This window comes from Rutilus rutilus (genome assembly GCF_951802725.1).
Source record: "Rutilus rutilus genome assembly, chromosome: 5".
Lineage (NCBI taxonomy): Eukaryota > Metazoa > Chordata > Actinopteri > Cypriniformes > Leuciscidae > Rutilus > Rutilus rutilus.
This window is the reverse complement of record NC_140213.1, coordinates 48,786,902-48,806,276: the sequence shown is the minus strand read 5'-3', so window position 1 is coordinate 48,806,276 and position 19,375 is coordinate 48,786,902. Positions and strand designations below refer to the sequence as shown.

Here is a 19,375-nt window from a genome sequence, read left to right as displayed (position 1 = left end):
CAAGCTTCAAAAAGTACATGACACATCATAACAGTGATCCATAATGAAGAGACACGATCACTTATAAACACACACACTTTATATTTACTTTTTGAATGTGCTATATATACACAAAAATAGCTTAATAACAAAATAGCAAAAGCAATAAAGCAAATATTTGCATTATTATCAGCAAATAATGATGGGATATGAGAAAGTTGGAATAAATAAAGCAATATGAACCAGTTCAAGTGGCCTGACGTCTGGGAAACCTGCTTGATCCTCAATATTTCATGATAATATTCGGAGCAGAAACTACACACTTCACATCTGACCAGCTGTTTCCTCCTGATCCGACACACCAGGTTAATCAGTCATATTCAAATAATCCAGGATCAAATACAACTATATTCCCACATGAAGAACATTTCTGGTTGACTAAACAATTTACAGCCAGAAATCTGCGCTGCCAAAACTTGCATCCGCCAAAGATCACGTTTCACGTTTCATATTTTTTTATGTATTGCACAAAAACAGTCTTTTCGACATAAAACTGCTGATGCTTCAGTGTTGTTCCTCTTTTTCCCCAGGCCGAGGAGGGAATACCCTCTTCAGGTGATGGATCTGCCCTCTCCTGGTCACAGATGTGACTCTCCAGAATATAGAGTCACACACACTCGCCTTTAGGGACACACACTCATTATTTACAGCGCACAAAGCCAATGCTTTCCATTTCAAAAAGCAAAAGCACACACACACATCATCGCATGTTAGTTCAGAACAACACCAGGTTCTCTACCAGTAACTAACATCAGGGCATTACATAATGCTGTGTGTTTCTCCTCAAACACAGGAGGCATGAGATCTCCTGCAAGAGTGTGAATGTCAGAAGGGTGAGTGTGTAAACAACACGGATTACTCTGGAGACTATGAGAGGGAAAACACTCCTTGTAAACATTCTCTCCGCATCAATATTAAAACGCCCAGATTTAAAGTGCAATCAATGTCAGGCTTGATGCAGAAGAGCGCAAATCATCAACTAACTCCCGCTTGGGTCGAATCAGTGTTTACGCGCAAATCTCTTCTCCTCTAAATGCAACACACACCAACACGACTGTAATGCAGCGGGGTGTCTGTCATCGTAAAGATGGCATCGACCTCTAAAGCAGATTACACACACACTCACACACACACACACACACACACACACACACACACTGTGAGAGATCCCGCACGACCGCGATCCGTCATGCTTACCGTTCTGAGATGATACGTATGTGAGCATCAGGTTCCCGTGGATGAGGATCAGCGCGAGCATCCCCGTGTAGGACCGCATCCCGCAGGAGGAGAGAGAGAAGAGACGCGAGCGTTGAGGAGTGACGCGGAGCGGCTTCAGTCGCGGAGGAGCGTTGAGGAGGAGCGCGGACGCACGGAGAGAAACGCGACAGACGCGGCGCGGCTCTGATGCATGGATGAGGATGAAGATGAAGATGCTGATGATGCTCGGCTCTCAGGGATGCTGATGCTGATGATGGTGATGATGATGATGGGCCATCGGTGTGTCCGTCATCGCGAAGAACCTTCAGCTGTCAGTGCGCGCACCCCGCAGGCTCATTCGCGCGCATCATCAGCTGTCAGCGCGCGCTCCCGTCCGCGCGGGGCCTCGAGCGCATCAGCTCTGCGCAGCTTCAGCGCCATTCAGTCACTGTGGAATAAAAAAAACTGTCGCATTACAATACAGGAACACGCACTACAATATAATGATATTTTTAGTGTGCTTATATTTAGATATAGAGGGGGACCCGGGATAATGGACACACAATTAATATTTCTTGCCTGCAGGTTAATTCTGAAAGACAATTTATAGTAATTACAATTTTTAAACTACAGTCTCAACTATAACCTACCATATATATACACATATATATCTAATTAGTATTGGTCTAATTTGTATTGCTCCATTTCATTTAATGAATTATACTGTGACAACCTGGCCCAAGCTGACATATTTATATAAAAAATACTTTAGTCCTGAAACAGTTCAAGCATTCTTTCATTATATAATGACTCTTGTCTTTATATCAGTGGGGTTTTTTTACCCAACAGATATTACAAAAATATGGTATTTGAATGTTAGTTTGGAGCAGAATTTACAAAAATAATGATATCAACTTGCATATACGGCCATTACCGGAAGCCAGTGATTATTGTTTATAAAGTTATAAATATGTATATTTTTCTGACAAAAACGCATGGCTTTGCGAGTCATATGGATTTTTATGATGGATTGATGCTCTTTTTTGGGTTTCAGAATCTTGTGTACCATTCACTCCCATTATAAAGCTCGGAAGAGCAAGGATATAATAACATAACTCTGTTTGTGTTCGGCTGAAAGAAGAAAGTCATCGACACACCGATCTCCCTTGTGCTATGGTACTGAATAATAACCATATTCATGCACAGTTGTATTCAAATGGTAGGCTACTCCAAATTTAAATACTTCAACGAATACCATAGGCATGGTAGTATAATGATACTGGTTTTTATTAATGTCTCAAGGCTTCCATAGAATGTTTATCTAGGGCACTACTGAGATTTCCTCCAAGAAAGCATGTTATCCACACAGCGTGGTCGTGGACTCGTCATTAACACACAGTCAGTCAGGATTAAGAGCTGAAGAGAATCATGACCTCTGTCTGCACACACACACACACTCACACATTCACACAGCACCATCTGATGGAGAAACCAGCTAATACAACACACAGATCCTCTCTAACACCAGCTGTGGGGTATTCGCCTGTTACTGCTCTTCTAAAGTATTGTGGTATTAAATAAAACAGTGAATAGTGTGATGATACACTCTTCAAAATAAAGGTTCTTTACTGGCATTGATGATCCCATGAAGAACTTTAACATCCATGGACTCTATTGCATCACTGTGGGGAGAAAACACCTTTTGGAACCTTTATAATTAAGAATGTATTAAATACATTTATTATATGTGACCCTGGATCACGTCACCAGTCTCGAGTCGCACGGGTATATTTGTGGCAATAGCTAAAAATACATCGTATGGGTCAAAATTATCGATTTTTCTTTTATGCCAAAAATCATGAGGATATTAAGTAAAGATCATGTTCCATGAAGATATTTTGTACATTTCCTATCGTAAATATATAAAACATGTATTTTTGTGAGTGAATGCAGCACAATCGCCAACATTAATGAACAACTTTAAAGGAAATTTTCTCAATGTTTCGATTTTTTTACATCCTCAGATTCCAGATTTTCAGTAGTTGTATCTCGGCCAAATATTGTCCTATCCTAACAAACCATACATCAATGGAAAGCTTATTTATTCAGATGTCAGATTATGTATAAATCTCAATTTCAAAAAATTGACCCATGTGACTGGTTTTATGGTCCAGGGTCACATGTGATCTGCTTTTCACCATCATGTGGATGAACTAATTAATATCTTAATGCATACAAATAGTTAGAATATACCTACTCTTTCATTGTTTTAAAATTAAGCATTCACGTGGTGCATTCTGGAATGCTTTTAACCACTATAAAGGAGGAACGTATAGGCTGCACTTTTGACAGTTTTTCCTTCACTATCCACTTCAACCCAATTGTGTAAAACCATTTTTGTTTTCTAAAGAAATTCAAATGCAAGCACAATTTACATTTGTCTATTAAACTAACTCAAAGCATGTAAGCAGAAGCCTTTAGGGTAAAGGTTTTAGGGTCACAAGTAACAAACTCAGCCTGTTGTGTCCAAACTTTTGACCGGTCGAGTTTGCGTATCTAAGGATTCTTTTAAAAAAGCTCCCAGGAGTAAAGGCGACCCTAAACAATGCGAGCGAGTTGAGAATGATTCTGATGACACAGCACGTTGAGATCTGCAGTCACGCTGACGTGCCCAATAACAGAGCGGACACTTTTCCCTCCACTTTACTCAAGCACGTCAATGAAACACACATTTAAATGGAAGCCACGCCTTCCGCCAGCCGCGAGCCAATGACCTTCAGGGGAGAGGTGACGAACGACACACCCACCTTTGCTCCGAGCCAATGGGAACGTAAAGGTCAGGAGGGGGAAAACTTGCCCCAGGATCAATTAGTCTCGCGTCAGTGACCTTCTGCAAATGTGTGGGAGGAATTTCACCAGCTCTCCTCTGACTTTCAGGTGTTGTTAGTATGGGAAGTCGACAACAATGGCTTACGAGACTGAAGAATGAACTGAGCAACAGTCCTCTGGTGTCCAACGTGGCCTTCGGCTTCATCCTGATGGGACTGGAGAAGTTGGTGGAGCTGGAGTTTGAGTGTCCGTGTAATCCGGCCTGGAACGGGTTGTTTTCCTCCGCATTCTTCATCATTCCCGCCGTCATGGCCTTCTCGCTGATGATGATCATTCAGGGATGCAGGTGTGACGTCTGGTGCAGGAGGACCGTGTCTCTGTCCAGTTTCGTTCCCCCCGTGGTCTGGTTGATCCTGCTCTTCCTGGACGGTCAGTATTTCGCCTGTGCGATGACAGACTGGCACGGCCGGTTCGTGATCGTGGACAAAGCCGCTCCGCAGAAATGGTGCGAGCCCATTCAAGAAGAGAGCGTCACTCCTCAGGAACTCATGCTGCGCTCACAGCAACTGTTTGTGGAGTCTCAGGTGAGATCCTGGAACCCGTCAGGACACTTCTCCAGTCTTCACGCTCCAGTAGACCTCCTGCTAACTCTCAGCTTTCAAATGACAGGGACACATTTTTTAAAACTCTGCAGATACACTGATACATTTGTAGAACTCTGTATCTTAAGAGTTCTACAAATTTATCTTTATCTTCAGAGTTCTACAAATGTATCATTGTATCTACAGAGTTCTAAAAATGTATCTTTATCTTCAGAGTTCTAAAAAAAGTATCATTGTATCTTCAGATAAATTTTTAGAACTCTGTAGATACAATGATACATTTGTAGAACTCTGAAGATAATTAATATCTGGAATGTTGCTATAGAGAACATCTTTAAAACTCTGATACTATCAATGTGTATATTTACAGCTTAGTTCCATTCTTGACTAGATTATTGAGAACAACCAATGAAACTTTTGACATTACATTTGCTTCTGTAACACAACAATTCATTTATGTCCATTATAGTGGACGTTTTGTTACGGTGTCTATGACCATTTAATGGAGGAATCTCACAAAAACATGTCCAGGTCACATTTCACCTTAAAATTAAATGAAAATAATATCTTTTTGTTTTGTTTTTGTGCTTAAAGACAAATTAAGTTGATTTTACGGAGTTTCAATGTAATGCAATAAATAAACTATATTCTTCGTAATTTGTAAAAGTATAAAAAATTGTGTATTACAGTGTATAAAAATTCTACATTCTATATATTTTTAAATATATAAAATTAACAAAATACATATAAAAAAGAACAACAATGATCACCATGTTACATAAATACTTTAAAATTTAAATAAAATATAACATAATTTTTGTTTTGGTATTAAAGTAATGAGAACTAGATGGAAATGTGGTTAATATTAATAAACAATGTCACAATGCAAAAACAAATCCTAAAAAAAAAAAACTTTATTTTCTTGAAAAATATTTAATTAGATTTTATGGTGAAATAAGACCCGGACACATTTAATTAATGCCATTATGTAATGGATAAAAAATTGAAGTACTCTTTACACATGTAGGAGAGCAATCAACCCCTATTAAATCATTGCACTGTAAAAAAAAAAAAAGTATATGATCAATAAGTTATGACAATATGCTTTTTTACAAGTTATACAAGTCTCAACTCATTTTTTAGTTTAATGTAATTTAAGTTGAAATGACTTTAACAGCCAAGTTGACTGTATTTAATTGAATGTACCTACTTTTTCTACAGTGTGGTTTCTCGTTACCTGTTACAGACGTCCACTGTTTCTCTGTCTCATTAACAGGTGATCGGCATAGTGCTGCTCATTTTTATCTGTTTTGGACTGGTCGTGTACGTGATCAGAGAAAGCTGCCAGCAGGAGATGGAAACAGAAGATGCCAATGTGGCGGAGATGACCCTCTTCAGCTCCAGCTGATAGCAGAACATATTACTCATCTGCCTGAAGAAAAACACGTGTGTTACAAGCCTTTCTGTAACCATCTTGAGTCACTCTGTGCATTACAGCGTTCATGTAAGAGAGCAGTGAGTAACACACAAGAACATTTGCTTACAGGGATAATTCACCCGAAAAAGAAGATTCAGTCATTTACTCACCCTCAAGTGTGCCAGACTTGTATGACTTTCTTTCTTCTGTGGAGAAAAGGACAAATTCTGAAGACTGTGCTGGTCGCTCTTTTCACTGCAACTGAATGAATGAGAACTGAAGCTGCTGAATGATTCATCCATGAATCAGATCACAAGGGTTAAACTGTGAGTGAATAACAACTTCAGCCCGTTCCTCCAAAAAAAACTTTAAATATAGCATTTTATGGACTTCTTTTATGGTGCTTTTGCAGTTTGTCCTTTTAAAAGCGTGACATTTTTTCTGTTCATTGAAATTGCATGGAAAAGAACAAACAGCACAATTATCTTTGAGGAAGAAATAAAGTCATACAACTTCAGATCAACAAGAGTCAACGATGACATAAAAGTTAATTTTTTGGAGGGAACGAACACTTTAAAGGATTATTTCCAGGTTCAGTATAAGTTAAGCTCTATTGACAGTATCTGTGATCCATTAAAGGGTTAGTTCACCTAAAAATGAAAATTCTGTCATCATTTACTCTCCCTCATGTCGTTCCAAACCCGTAAGACTTTCGTTCCTCTTCCAAAACACAAATGAAGATATTTTTGAAGAAATCTGAGAGCACTCTGTCCCTCCATTGACAGCTACGCAACTACCACTTTGACGCTTCAAAAAGTTCATAAAGAGATTGTAAAACGAATCCTTATGAATTGAGCGGTTTATTCCAAATTTTCTGAAGAGACTTGATCATTTTATATGATGAACAGATTGAATTTATGCTTTTATTCACATATTTAAACATTCATCAACTCATACATCAGTTGTGGTAAACGGAAGATCAAGCGTGTTCGCTTGATGTGTGAAAAACCAATGAGGTTCATTCTCGTGTTACGCAGAACGTTTGAGCTTCAGCAAGAACCAATGAGGTTCATTCTCGTGTTACGTATCACGTCTGAGTTTCTGCAAGAACCAATGAGGTTCGTTCTCGTGTTACGCAGAACCTTTGAGCTTCTGCAAGAACCAATGAGGTTCATTCTCGTGTTACGCAGAACCTTTGAGTTTCTGCAAGAACCAATGAGGTTCGTTCTCGTGTTACGCAGAACCTTTGAGCTTCTGCAAGAACCAATGAGGTTCATTCTCGTGTTACGCAGAACGTTTGAGTTTCTGCAAGAACCAATGAGGTTCGTTCTCGTGTTACGCAGAACCTTTGAGCTTCTGCAAGAACCAATGAGGTTCATTCTCGTGTTACGCAGAACCTTTGAGTTTCTGCAAGAACCAATGAGGTTCGTTCTCGTGTTACACAGAACCTTTGAGTTTCTGCAAGAACCAATGAGGTTCATTCTCGTGTTACACAGAACGCTTGAGTTTCTGCAAGAACCAATGAGGTTCATTCTCGTGTTACACAGAACCTTTGAGTTTCTGCAAGAACCAATGAGGTTCATTCTCGTGTTACGCAGAACGTTTGAGTTTCTGCAAGAACCAATGAGGTTCATTCTCGTGTTACGCATCACGTTTGAGCTTCAGCAAGAACCAATGAGGTTCATTCTCGTGTTACGCAGCACGTTTGAGCTTCAGCAAGAACCAATGAGGTTTATTCTCGTGTTACGCAGAACGTTTGAGTTTCTGCAAGAACCAATGAGGTTCATTCTCGTGTTACGCATCACGTTTGAGCTTCAGCAAGAACCAATGAGGTTTATTCTCGTGTTACGCATCACGTTTGAGCTTCAGCAAGAACCAATGAGGTTTATTCTCGTGTTACGCAGAACGTTTGAGTTTCTGCAAGAACCAATGAGGTTCATTCTCGTGTTACGCATCACGTTTGAGCTTCAGCAAGAACCAATGAGGTTTATTCTCGTGTTACGCAGAACGTTTGAGTTTCTGCAAGAACCAATGAGGTTCATTCTCGTGTTACGCATCACGTTTGAGCTTCAGCAAGAACCAATGAGGTTCATTCTCGTGTTACGCAGCACGTTTAAGCTTCAGCAAGAACCAATGAGGTTCATTCTCGTGTTACGCATCACGTTTGAGCTTCAGCAAGAACCAATGAGGTTTATTCTTGTGTTACGCAGAACGTTTGAGCTTCAGCAAGAACCAAATAGGTTCATTCTCGTGTTACGCATCACGTTTGAGCTTCAGCAAGAACCAATGAGGTTTATTCTCGTGTTACGCATCACGTTTGAGCTTCAGCAAGAACCAATGAGGTTCATTCTCGTGTTACGCATCACGTTTGAGCTTCAGCAAGAACCAATGAGGTTCATTGTCGTGTTACGCATCACGTTTGAGTTTCTGCAAGAACCAATGAGGTTCATTCTCGTGTTACGCATCACGTTTGAGCTTCAGCAAGAACCAATGAGGTTTATTCTCGTGTTACGCAGCACGTTTGAGCTTCAGCAAGAACCAATGAGGTTCATTCTTGTGTTACGCATCACGTTTAAGCTTCAGCAAGAACCAAATAGGTTCATTCTCGTGTTACGCATCACGTTTGAGCTTCAGCAAGAACCAATGAGGTTCATTCTCGTGTTACGCATCACGTTTGAGCTTCAGCAAGAACCAATGAGGTTCATTCTCGTGTTACGCATCACGTTTGAGCTTCAGCAAGAACCAATGAGGTTCATTCTCGTGTTACGCAGCACGTTTGAGCTTCAGCAAGAACCAATGAGGTTCATTCTTGTGTTACGCATCACGTTTAAGCTTCAGCAAGAACCAATGAGGTTCATTCTCGTGTTACGCAGAACCTTTGAGCTTCAGCAAGAACCAATGAGGTTCATTCTCGTGTTACGCATCACGTTTCAGTTTCTGCAAGAACCAATGAGGTTCATTCTCATGTTACGCATCACGTTTGAGCTTCAGCAAGAACCAATGAGGTTCATTCTCGTGTTACGCATCACGTTTCAGTTTCTGCAAGAACCAATGAGGTTCATTCTCATGTTAAGCAGCACGTTTGAGCTTCAGCAAGAACCAATGAGGTTCATTCTCGTGTTACGCAGCACGTTTCAGTTTCTGCAAGAACCAATGAGGTTCATTCTCGTGTTACGCAGCACGTTTGAGCTTCAGCAAGAACCAATGAGGCTCATTCTCGTGTTACGCAGCACGTTTGAGCTTCAGCAAGAACCAATGAGGCTCATTCTCGTGTTACGTAGAACGTTTGAGCTTCAGCAAGAACCAATGAGGCTCATTCTCGTGTTACGCAGCACGTTTGAGCTTCAGCAAGAACCAATGAGGTTCATTCTCGTGTTACGCAGCACGTTTGAGCTTCAGCAAGAACCAATGAGGTTCATTCTCGTGTTACGCATCACGTTTGAGCTTCAGCAAGAACCAGTGAGGTTCATTCTCGTGTTACGCATCACGTTTGAGCTTCAGCAAGAACCAATGAGGTTCATTCTCGTGTTACGCATTACGTTTGAGCTTCAGCAAGAACCAATGAGGTTCATTCTCGTGTTACGCAGCACGTTTGAGCTTCAGCAAGAACCAATGAGGTTCATTCTCGTGTTACGCAGAACCTTTGAGTTTCTGCAAGAACCAATGAGGTTCATTCTCGTGTTACGCAGCACGTTTGAGCTTCAGCAAGAACCAATGAGGTTCATTCTCGTGTTACGCAGCACGTTTGAGCTTCAGCAAGAACCAATGAGGTTCATTCTCGTGTTACGCAGAACGTTTGAGTTTCTGCAAGAACCAATGAGGTTCATTCTCGTGTTACGCAGAACCTTTGAGTTTCTGCAAGAACCAATGAGGTTCATTCTCGTGTTACGCAGCACGTTTGAGCTTCAGCAAGAACCAATGAGGTTCATTCTCGTGTTACGCAGCACGTTTGAGCTTCAGCAAGAACCAATGAGGTTCATTCTCGTGTTACGCAGCATGTTTGAGCTTCAGCAAGAACCAATGAGGTTCATTCTCGTGTTACGCATCACGTTTCAGTTTCTGCAAGAACCAATGACGTTTGTACATGTGCATCAAGCATGTTCAGTTGATCTTCTGTTTATGTTCGCTGATGAATGTTTATATGTGAATAAAAGCCTAAAATAAATCTGTTCATCATATAAAGTGATCGAGTCTTTTCAGATAATTTGGACGAAACCTCTCAATTCATATTGATGAATTTTAATATCTCTTTATGAACTTTTTGAAGCGACAAAGTGGTAGTTGCATGAACTGTCATTGGGGGGCGACAGAAATCTCTCAGATTTTATCAAAACTATTTTCATTTTTGTTTCTAAGATGCTCAAAAGTCTTACGGGTTTGGAACAACATGAGGGCAGGTAAATTATGACAACTAATTTTGACTCATTTACACATCGAGGGTGACAAGAATAGCTTGTCTGTAAACAAGAACATTCTTTTACAAGAACATATACATCATACAGAAGAATTAATATATGTGTTTTAACAAAACAAAAGCTGCACTTTTCTGCTTTTAAACTACTTGGAGCACACTAGCTCATAGATTTCCAATACAAGTGCATAAAAAAAATAAAAAAAGTAATTATCTGTGTCAATCAGCAACATATCACAGATGCTGTCAATTGAGATGTCATGGAGCAACTGTGTAAATACATTTTGTTAGGCAGAATACTATTGTAATTCATTATATTTACACTCGTTAGGGCTTGATAATGTGCAAAAGTGTCCCATTTGAGGGTTTCGCCCCAGTAATGTAAAATGTTGCACTATTCAAAGGTTTTTATATGCATAACAGGTTCAATTAATCAGGACTGATGAATATCACCAAGACTAATGGTCCTTTTCCCACAAATTACTTGCCATCACGGTCTAACCGAAGTTCAAACTGAACAGCATTAAGAGAAACACAACTTTACACAAACAGCAGTTTGATTGAGATGATTATTGCCGTTATTACAACTGCCTCGCCTCAACAATGCAATGCTTTAGTAACTAATTGAACACTGTATATAGTCACAATCCAAACATCAGCAGAACAACATGAGAAATCAGGGTTGCAACAGTTTGTTTAAGGATTCAGAAAAGACTATGTAAATATAAGTCATTGAAAAGTTAACAACCCATATCACTTTATGTTCAGCTCAGTTCACCTTTCCCATCATGCAATTGTAACTCCCGTCAACATGATATGAGCAAGGTCACACAAAGAGTGTTTTAATATCTTATTTTTTGTTTGCATGTTGTTTTATTTTTATACTACATTATCCATGTGATGTTTCAACCTTTAAATATTACACTAGACTCGTTGTATACAATTGTAGACGTTATCTTTTGTATCCGGAGTTCTGATGTACAAAATAAAATTATACATATATATATATTCAATTTCAGTACTTCCTCATGCATAAAAAACCAAACATTTTAATTGACTTATGTTGCATTTAAAAGCTCTGTTATCCTTGTAATTGCTCTGAAGACACGCAGCAGTGATTAAACTGTGGGATATTACAGTGGTTTTAGTCATTACAGGCAGTAACCGCAGTGTAAGTAGTCTGAGTGTCACTCCTATTAGACTCGAGTCCCGCAGGTCACTGTAATACATCACTGTAATTACAGACGCTCTAATCATGAGCTAATGCTTTCTGGAAGGGAGAATAGTGGAAGAAATCATTTCAATCTTAAAGTCAACATGAAATCACATTGACTTGTTTAATTCGTATCACTGGTCTCAATGTGAACAATGCATCAGTGCACGTTACTCAGTAGAAATGCTTCAGCGTTAATCTAAAGCTAAATAGCCGTTTATGCATTCTCACATTCAGGGCTATATATAATCCAGATATACATCACATTACTGAAGTTTCATGTTGACTGTTAAAAAGAATTTTATTTTATTATTTAATTAAAAATTTGATATACTTACTCATAACCAATAAAACAACATAAACAGCAAAAAACTCTCTTAAACACACACTCACTCATTCGCTCACCCACTCTCTCACACATACACGGACTCTCTCTCTCTCTCTCTCTCTCTCACACACACACACTATCACTCTCTTAAACTAACTCTCTCACACACACAATCACTCTTTTAAACTCACTCACTCTCTATCACACACACACACACACACACACACACACACACACACACACACACACACACTCTCTCTCTCTCTCTCACACATACACGGACTCTCTCTCTCTCTCTCTCTCTCTCTCACACACACACTATCACTCTCTTAAACTAACTCTCTCACACACACAATCACTCTTTTAAACTCACTCACTCTCTCTCACACACACACACTCTCTCTCTCACACACACACACACACACACACACACACAGACACAGACACAGACACACACAGACTCTCTCTCACACACTGACTCTCACTCACTCACTCACTCACTCTCTCGCACACACTCACTCAATCACTCACTCACTCTTCTAAACTCACTCTCTCTCACACACACGCACACACACACACAAGCACACACACGCACCCACACGCACACTCACTCACTCTCTCAGACACACGATCACTCTCTCACACACACATAATCACACACACACACACACACACACACACACACAATCATTCTCTTAAACTAACTCTCTCACATACTCACTCTCACACACATAATCACTCTCTCTCGCGCACACACACACACTCACTCTCTCACACACACTCACTCTCACACACACAATCACTCTTTTAAACTCACTCACTGTCTCTCACACTCACACACACACACTCTCTCACACTCACTCAGTCTATCACACAAACTCACTCTCTCTCTCTCACACACACACTCACTCTCTCACACACATATAATCCCTCTCTTAAACACACACTCACTCACTCACCCAGTCTCTCTATCTCACATACACACACACACACACACACACACACAGGCAACAAAACTCAATATCACTTCAGTGTTTCCACGACCTTTCAAGACACCTTCAAACTTAATCTTGCTTTGCTCGTTTTCTTTTTGCACATAACCAGCGACATAAACATGCGATCACTTTAAACACAATAAAAACTACAAACGACACAATCAACACTAAAAACACCAGGACATCAACACAGTAGTACGAGTACCAGGGCATTTTATAAGAGTCGGTGCGCAGGTGAGCAGCGCCTCTGTGTGTCATGACAAACTCCATCCAGAAGAGGGCGCTGTCTAAGGGATTTAATGGCGTGTCTCTGTGGAGAACGGAGAGTCTCTGCATGTTTCTTCTGTACGACGGCTCATTAATCACTTCCTCTAATGCATCTTTAAATATCCCTCGATCTATAGTGGCGATGTCCACAGCTTTAGCTACACCTTTATGTCTCATTTTTGAAATGTTATCATCCTGATCGAAAACAAGCGGTAACCCGACTAGAGGAACGCCGTGGTAAATGGCTTCAAAAATACCATTAGTTCCTCCATGAGACACGAAAACCTTAGTCTTCGCATGTCCTAAGAGATCATTCTGCGGTAACCAGTTAACCAGTAGAGTGTTGTTGCCTAAAGTAGACGGTCGCTCTCCTGTGTATCTCCAAATCACTTTCTGGGGAAGCTGAGCGAACGCAGCGGCTATTTCATCCGCGATATCACCAGGAAGCTGCGCGACTAGCGTTCCTAAAGACATGATGATAACGCCGTGCTCTCCAGAGCTCTGCACGAACTCCTCAAGATCAGCCGGAAGCGCTTTTGCAGGTTTGCATTGAAAACCGCCAATGTAAACGACGTTCGGCATAGTCGGACGAGGAAACTCAAACACAAAATCAACTCTCATGAGCCAAATATCAGCAGCTTGAAATAACTCAAAATAATCCAAATCAGGGCCAAAATAGCGGTCGCACAAAGCGGCGTAATGAGGACCGACGATGCGCCTGTAGAGGAACATCCGAAGAGTGTAAAACAACACGTTATACGTTCTCTGAAGAAACGTCATGTCGTCGGTCAGCTGGGAAAGCGGGAAGGGGACGTAGGATAGCGGAGACGGGGCGATTGCGAAATGCGCTTCTCCGTGAACCGTCCATCGGACGTTAAAGACGAGAGGGAGGTTTAGATATCGAGCGAGAACGACGCCTCCTCCGTTCGCCGGATCCGTCAACATCAAGTCAAAGTTGGCTTGTTTGATCCGTTCCAACAGCGCGGGATCGCTCTCGATTATGTAGATCACCATTTCGCAGATCTTCCTGTGCATTTCGGAGAACCGGTCCTTGAGGTCCATGTCGAGTCTGAATCTGGTCCACGCCGATTGCCGCTCCCGCTTGATCTGTAATTGTCTGGATATGAAACTGCTGTAGAACTCGTCGTCTCCACCCAGGGAGAACGGGACGGTCATGGAGACGTAGTGAGGCGAGGTCTCCGAGATGTACCAGCTGTCGAGGGCCCGGATCACCGTGACCTGATGACCCCTGGAGTGAAGCGCCTGGATCAGGACGTTCATGTTCACCCAGTGACTGCCCTCGTGAGGAAACACCAGGATTTTCCCACAATGCACTGGGAGGGAGAGGGTTAGAATGATGCTTGAGATTAGGATCAAATCCATCGTTATGGGAGGAGAACAAACGTCTGGCTGAAAGACATAAACAAACAGATGTTGATGTGCATTATTTATCAGACAAGCTTTTGCTCTCTAATGTAAATCTGTGGGATTTAATGGTGTTGTTCTGTTATTTCTTACTTCTTTTTACAACTGTTTTTAATTGTCCTTGCTTTTATTTTGTGATTATTTTAGTTCCTTTCTATGTAAAGCACTTTGAATTGCCATAGTGTATCAAATGTGCTAGATAAATACTTGCCTAAAAATATTTTTTGATTATTTTTGATTATTTTAGATAATTTTTTTTACTTCATCAGAATGGTAAAAAAATGTGTAGAGGTTTCGGCAGATGCAGTGTGAACACACACACACACACACACACACACACAATAATGGACATGATTCGAAAATGTTAAAAGGTCCTGAAAAAAATAGTCACCTGTTTTGTTCATGGTTAAAATTGAGCGCATTGGAAATTAATGAGAGACGAATTTCATCTAGTGGAAGCGTTTGGTACTGCGGCCAAACAAACTCTTACTGAAAGCTCATTTTTTAAGACATGATCAACCTCAAATTTGGAACATAACTGGTTTACATTTATGGTTTTGATTTTCCCACAGTTTTAGGGTAAAATGTGTTTTGGAAAAGATATAGTTTATATAAAAATTGAAAATTGTATTTTATTGCTATGAAAAATGCACAAAATGTAACATTTTATAACTTTTTTCAAGTTAACTTTTTTTTTTACTTTGACCAAACTGAAGTCAGTGATCCAAAGAATTCAAGATTTATGACAGTTTAAGTTGGAAATTTATTTTTCAGGTCCATGCTCAGAAAGTGAATAAATGGATTATAACTACTGCAGAAATATAGTTTATCTACCATAAAATCATCTAAAAATACAAAATATTAAATAAAAAACATTATCAAACTAAAATATAGTACAATCATTTCATTGAAATTAAAAAAAACTGTAATTTTTGACCGACACAAGAACAGTACCAGAAAGTTTAACTTAATTTTACAGAAATTACCCAAAAATACAGTAAAATGTTGTTGCCAGGACACTTTTAATAGTGACACAAGGTACCTAGACAGGATTTTTTTTTTTTTAATTACACTTATCCTAATCTTAAAACAAATACTGAGAGGTTCACACTATGGATTATACTTAACTAGAGACTGAAAAAAGTAATTGTTTCCCGAAATGTTAGAAACAGCCTATGTATGAAATGTCTTTCAAGAAAACCAGCAGATAAAATGCGTTGCAATGTCACGATTCATTCCAGCCCACATTAGAATAATATCCAAATCAAGGTTATTAATTTCTATGGGATGTTCTGTAAAGACTGGCTTAGTTTAAAACAGTAAGAGTAAAACAAATGCAGATCTTAATCTTATATGAAGGTTCAAGGCGGCAGAACGCTAAATTTAGGAGCAGTATTCAATCCTCTTTAAATCCCGGATGCACAGCAGATTTGTTACTATTTTAATAGAATCTGATCTTTCATTACAAATTAATACTTTTTTTGACACTCGGTGCTGCAGTTTCTCTGCCTGGTTAATTGTTGATTTGTTTTGGCATGAAAACGAACAGACTGTGTTTTGACACGCTGTTCTTGCACAACCTTGATGTGTGTGTGTGTGTGTGTGTGTGTGTGTGTGTGTGTGTGTGTGTGTGTGTGTGTGTGTCTCACAGGAAACACCATTTCATGTGATTTTAGAGGGTTTTGGGTTGCAAAGTCCCTCTTGGAAACATTGTATTATTTTTGTATAAAAGTTTCACCAAACATCTACATAAATATGCATACAGGTTACTAACATCCTTCAAAATATCTTCTTTTGTTTTCAGCAGAAGAAATACATTCATACAGGTTGGGAATTAGGAAATTATGACAGAATTACATTTTTGTTGGGTGAACTGTCCCTTTAAATGTCACTGGCTTTGGTCTAACTCTAAACAACCACATATCACAAGTCCTGTCCTTGAGTAATCAGAGATTCAGAACAAAACAACTAACTGACATCACTTCCTGTTGGACTGTTTAAGCATCTCTAAACAGTCAGTTTGAATCTGTTACACAATCTCAAGTATGTATGAATATCATGTCAACCACATTACAAAAGAGACGTGAAAACCCAAGACAAAATAAAGCATCAAGTCAATCATCCGCACCACAGATTAATATATTTCAGAGGATACTTACACCAAACCTTCCCATGATGCATTGTAAATCATAGACCAAGATGTTCCTAGCAGTGAACCTTAGTCAGACTAGACGCCTTATTTAATGTTTACATGTGAGTTTATATCTGCCATTAATGCATCATCTATAAACACTGTGAAAAATGTTGTAAACCACGCAAAATTAGTATTAATCTCTGAAACATCTCTTTAATCAATCCTACTGCATGCCACATTACTGCATTCTACTGATCTATAAAATATGAAATGACATGTTTTGAAGTGATGTATATGATGTATTTGACAATAAACTGTCAGACTCAGACGGGATGGTATTATATTGAACCCTGTGCACTCGCTTACAAAACATTGTAAATTATTATATTTACTTCAAAAAAACTGTGGTAAGTTGGTATCAGGCACAACTGCCCCTGCTGTCAATAAACTAAAGTTAGAATAATTAAAAATAGACACTTTTTGTCAAGCCTCGATGTAAACAAGCACATCAGCGCAACTGACAGACACAATGATGAAGAGAGGTCAGTTTTTTAGGGAGAATAGAAATCTATTTCCGGAAGTAAAATATCAACTCTCTCACTCACTGCTCCGAACAGACTTTCTCTTAGGAGTAAAAACCCTGAACACTTCATAGTGTGTTCAACTGTGCCGAGCTACACACACATACAAATGCAACATTAAACATGTCAGTCCACACACACAACCGCTGAATCCTGTTTGGCGACTGACAGCATGAGGCTCATTTCAGACTCTGACGACACGATACATGTTTCGAGGATTTTTATTATCCAAAACTGAGCGTGTCCATCCGTGAATGTGTGTAAAACCTGTTATGGTTTTAAACAAATGAAATTAATGAACTTACCAGCTGAACAGAGAGTGATACAGTGTAGCAGCGAGCTCGAGACACGCTCCTCTGTTTGGGTGGGCGGAGCTCATGAATATTAACGAGGCCTACGTCATATACATGCTGGATGGACTACCCTTAACATTAATATTCATGAGTTATATTTCTATTTTATTCCGCACACAATAATAGTATACAACACGCTAGATAGATAGATAAAATCACACAATTTATATTAACCTATGAAGTGATATCTAGGAAACAGTTTTCTTGTCATCATCGGTTTTATGGTGTATGCCCTGCTCAATTAATCATCATGTACTGTTAAAATGTAGATTTTGATTGTTAACAGAATTCTATTTCCAACTATTCTTTAATAATTCTCAAGGAGACCGGGGCTAGTTGTCACACAGAGAAGTCATGAGGTTAAAATCTCAATAAAAATGATATCTCAGTAATGTTTTAGTCAAATGTCCAGTTACACAAACCTGTGATTTGAACTGAAACCTTGAATTTGAAGATTGTCACAGTGTTTTATTTGTTGTAATTTCATGCAGTTTATTACTTGCAGTTTCTGTTGGTCGTAACAATATTCACTGCAGTAAAAAGTGGCTCAGCATGTGTGCTTTAAAACATGTGCAAATTGTAATTTAGCTCTCTACAGAGAATATTTTCTTTCACTCATGTTTTCGTTGTTACTTTTTACCATGTATTCTAATACACAACCATCGGACCAATGACACTGAAACACAGAAACTAAAAGCAATAAACAGCAGGACATTTGAGGTGAGCAGCGCCTCTGTGCTTCATGACAAACTCCGTCCAGAAGAGGGCGCTGTCATGTGGATTTAATACTGTGTCTCTATATGGAGACTGGACATTTCTGCATGCTTGTTCTGTAGGATGGCTCTGTAAGCTCTGTTTCAGAAAAGATCTTCTCACTGACATCACTTAAGGACAGTATCTTTGCAGCCCTTCTCTTTTAGCTGAAAGAGATTGTAATATAGATTTTAAAAAAGTGTCAGTCCAACCACTTTAACATCATGATAAATGGCTTCCTAAACTCAATTGGTTCCCCCATGAGCTACTCTAATGTCTGGATACTAGAGTTTAGAGGGTCTCCATGTTCCTTTCAATGGAAACACCAACACTTTTCCACAGACACCTGACAGGCACAAACATGCTCAAAAATATTAAAGAAAGACAAGATCTGAGCACTGTCCCATTATTAGCTACAGGAAGGATGATATTCCTATTCTTTAATTATCATATAATAAATAATCAGTAATATCACTAAAATAATATTTCACCAGCTATTACTGTATGCATTACCGTTGGTCTGTATAACACAATGATATTTCTTTGCAGTGTTGAAATTATGCTTTTATTCAAAAGAGATGCATCTGATCTCCATACTATGTGTTTAAAATTATCTAGAAAATGTGCAAGTTCTGCATGTGAATGTTCTCGCAGTGAGAGAGTTCATGAACTTTGACATCTTTCTTCATGATGTGTTCATGTTTTAGTGGATTTTCTTCTTTTATTAATTCTAAAATCAGCAGCTGTCCTCTTTCTCATCTTAGATCCCTTATATTTACACATCACTTTCTTTCTGGTTATTTCATGTCACTTTACAGCCATCCTGTAACT

At 39.3% G+C, this 19,375-nt stretch overlaps 2 protein-coding genes across 2 annotated transcripts in view; both read right to left on the bottom strand.

Moving 5' to 3' along the window:
- The window catches only part of nptnb (neuroplastin b), a 53,051-nt gene extending 51,423 nt beyond the window's left edge, over positions 1-1,628 (bottom strand). Inside the window, exon 1 of the mRNA XM_084409899.1 lies at positions 1,237-1,628. Coding sequence (XP_084266025.1) covers positions 1,237-1,315 — 79 coding nt within the window. The 5' untranslated portion in view covers positions 1,316-1,628. The remainder of the gene's footprint in view (positions 1-1,236) is intronic.
- Positions 1,629-12,126: 10,498 nt separating this feature from the next.
- Positions 12,127-17,797, bottom strand: ugt5f1 (UDP glucuronosyltransferase 5 family, polypeptide F1). The gene is made up of 2 exons (XM_084409181.1): positions 17,744-17,797; positions 12,127-14,708 (listed from the first exon to the last, which is right to left on the bottom strand). Exon 2 carries the CDS (start codon positions 14,679-14,681, stop codon positions 13,101-13,103), a length of 1,581 nt encoding a protein of 526 aa, XP_084265307.1. The 5' UTR covers positions 14,682-14,708; positions 17,744-17,797; the 3' UTR covers positions 12,127-13,100.
- Between the last annotated feature and the right edge of the window lie 1,578 nt (positions 17,798-19,375).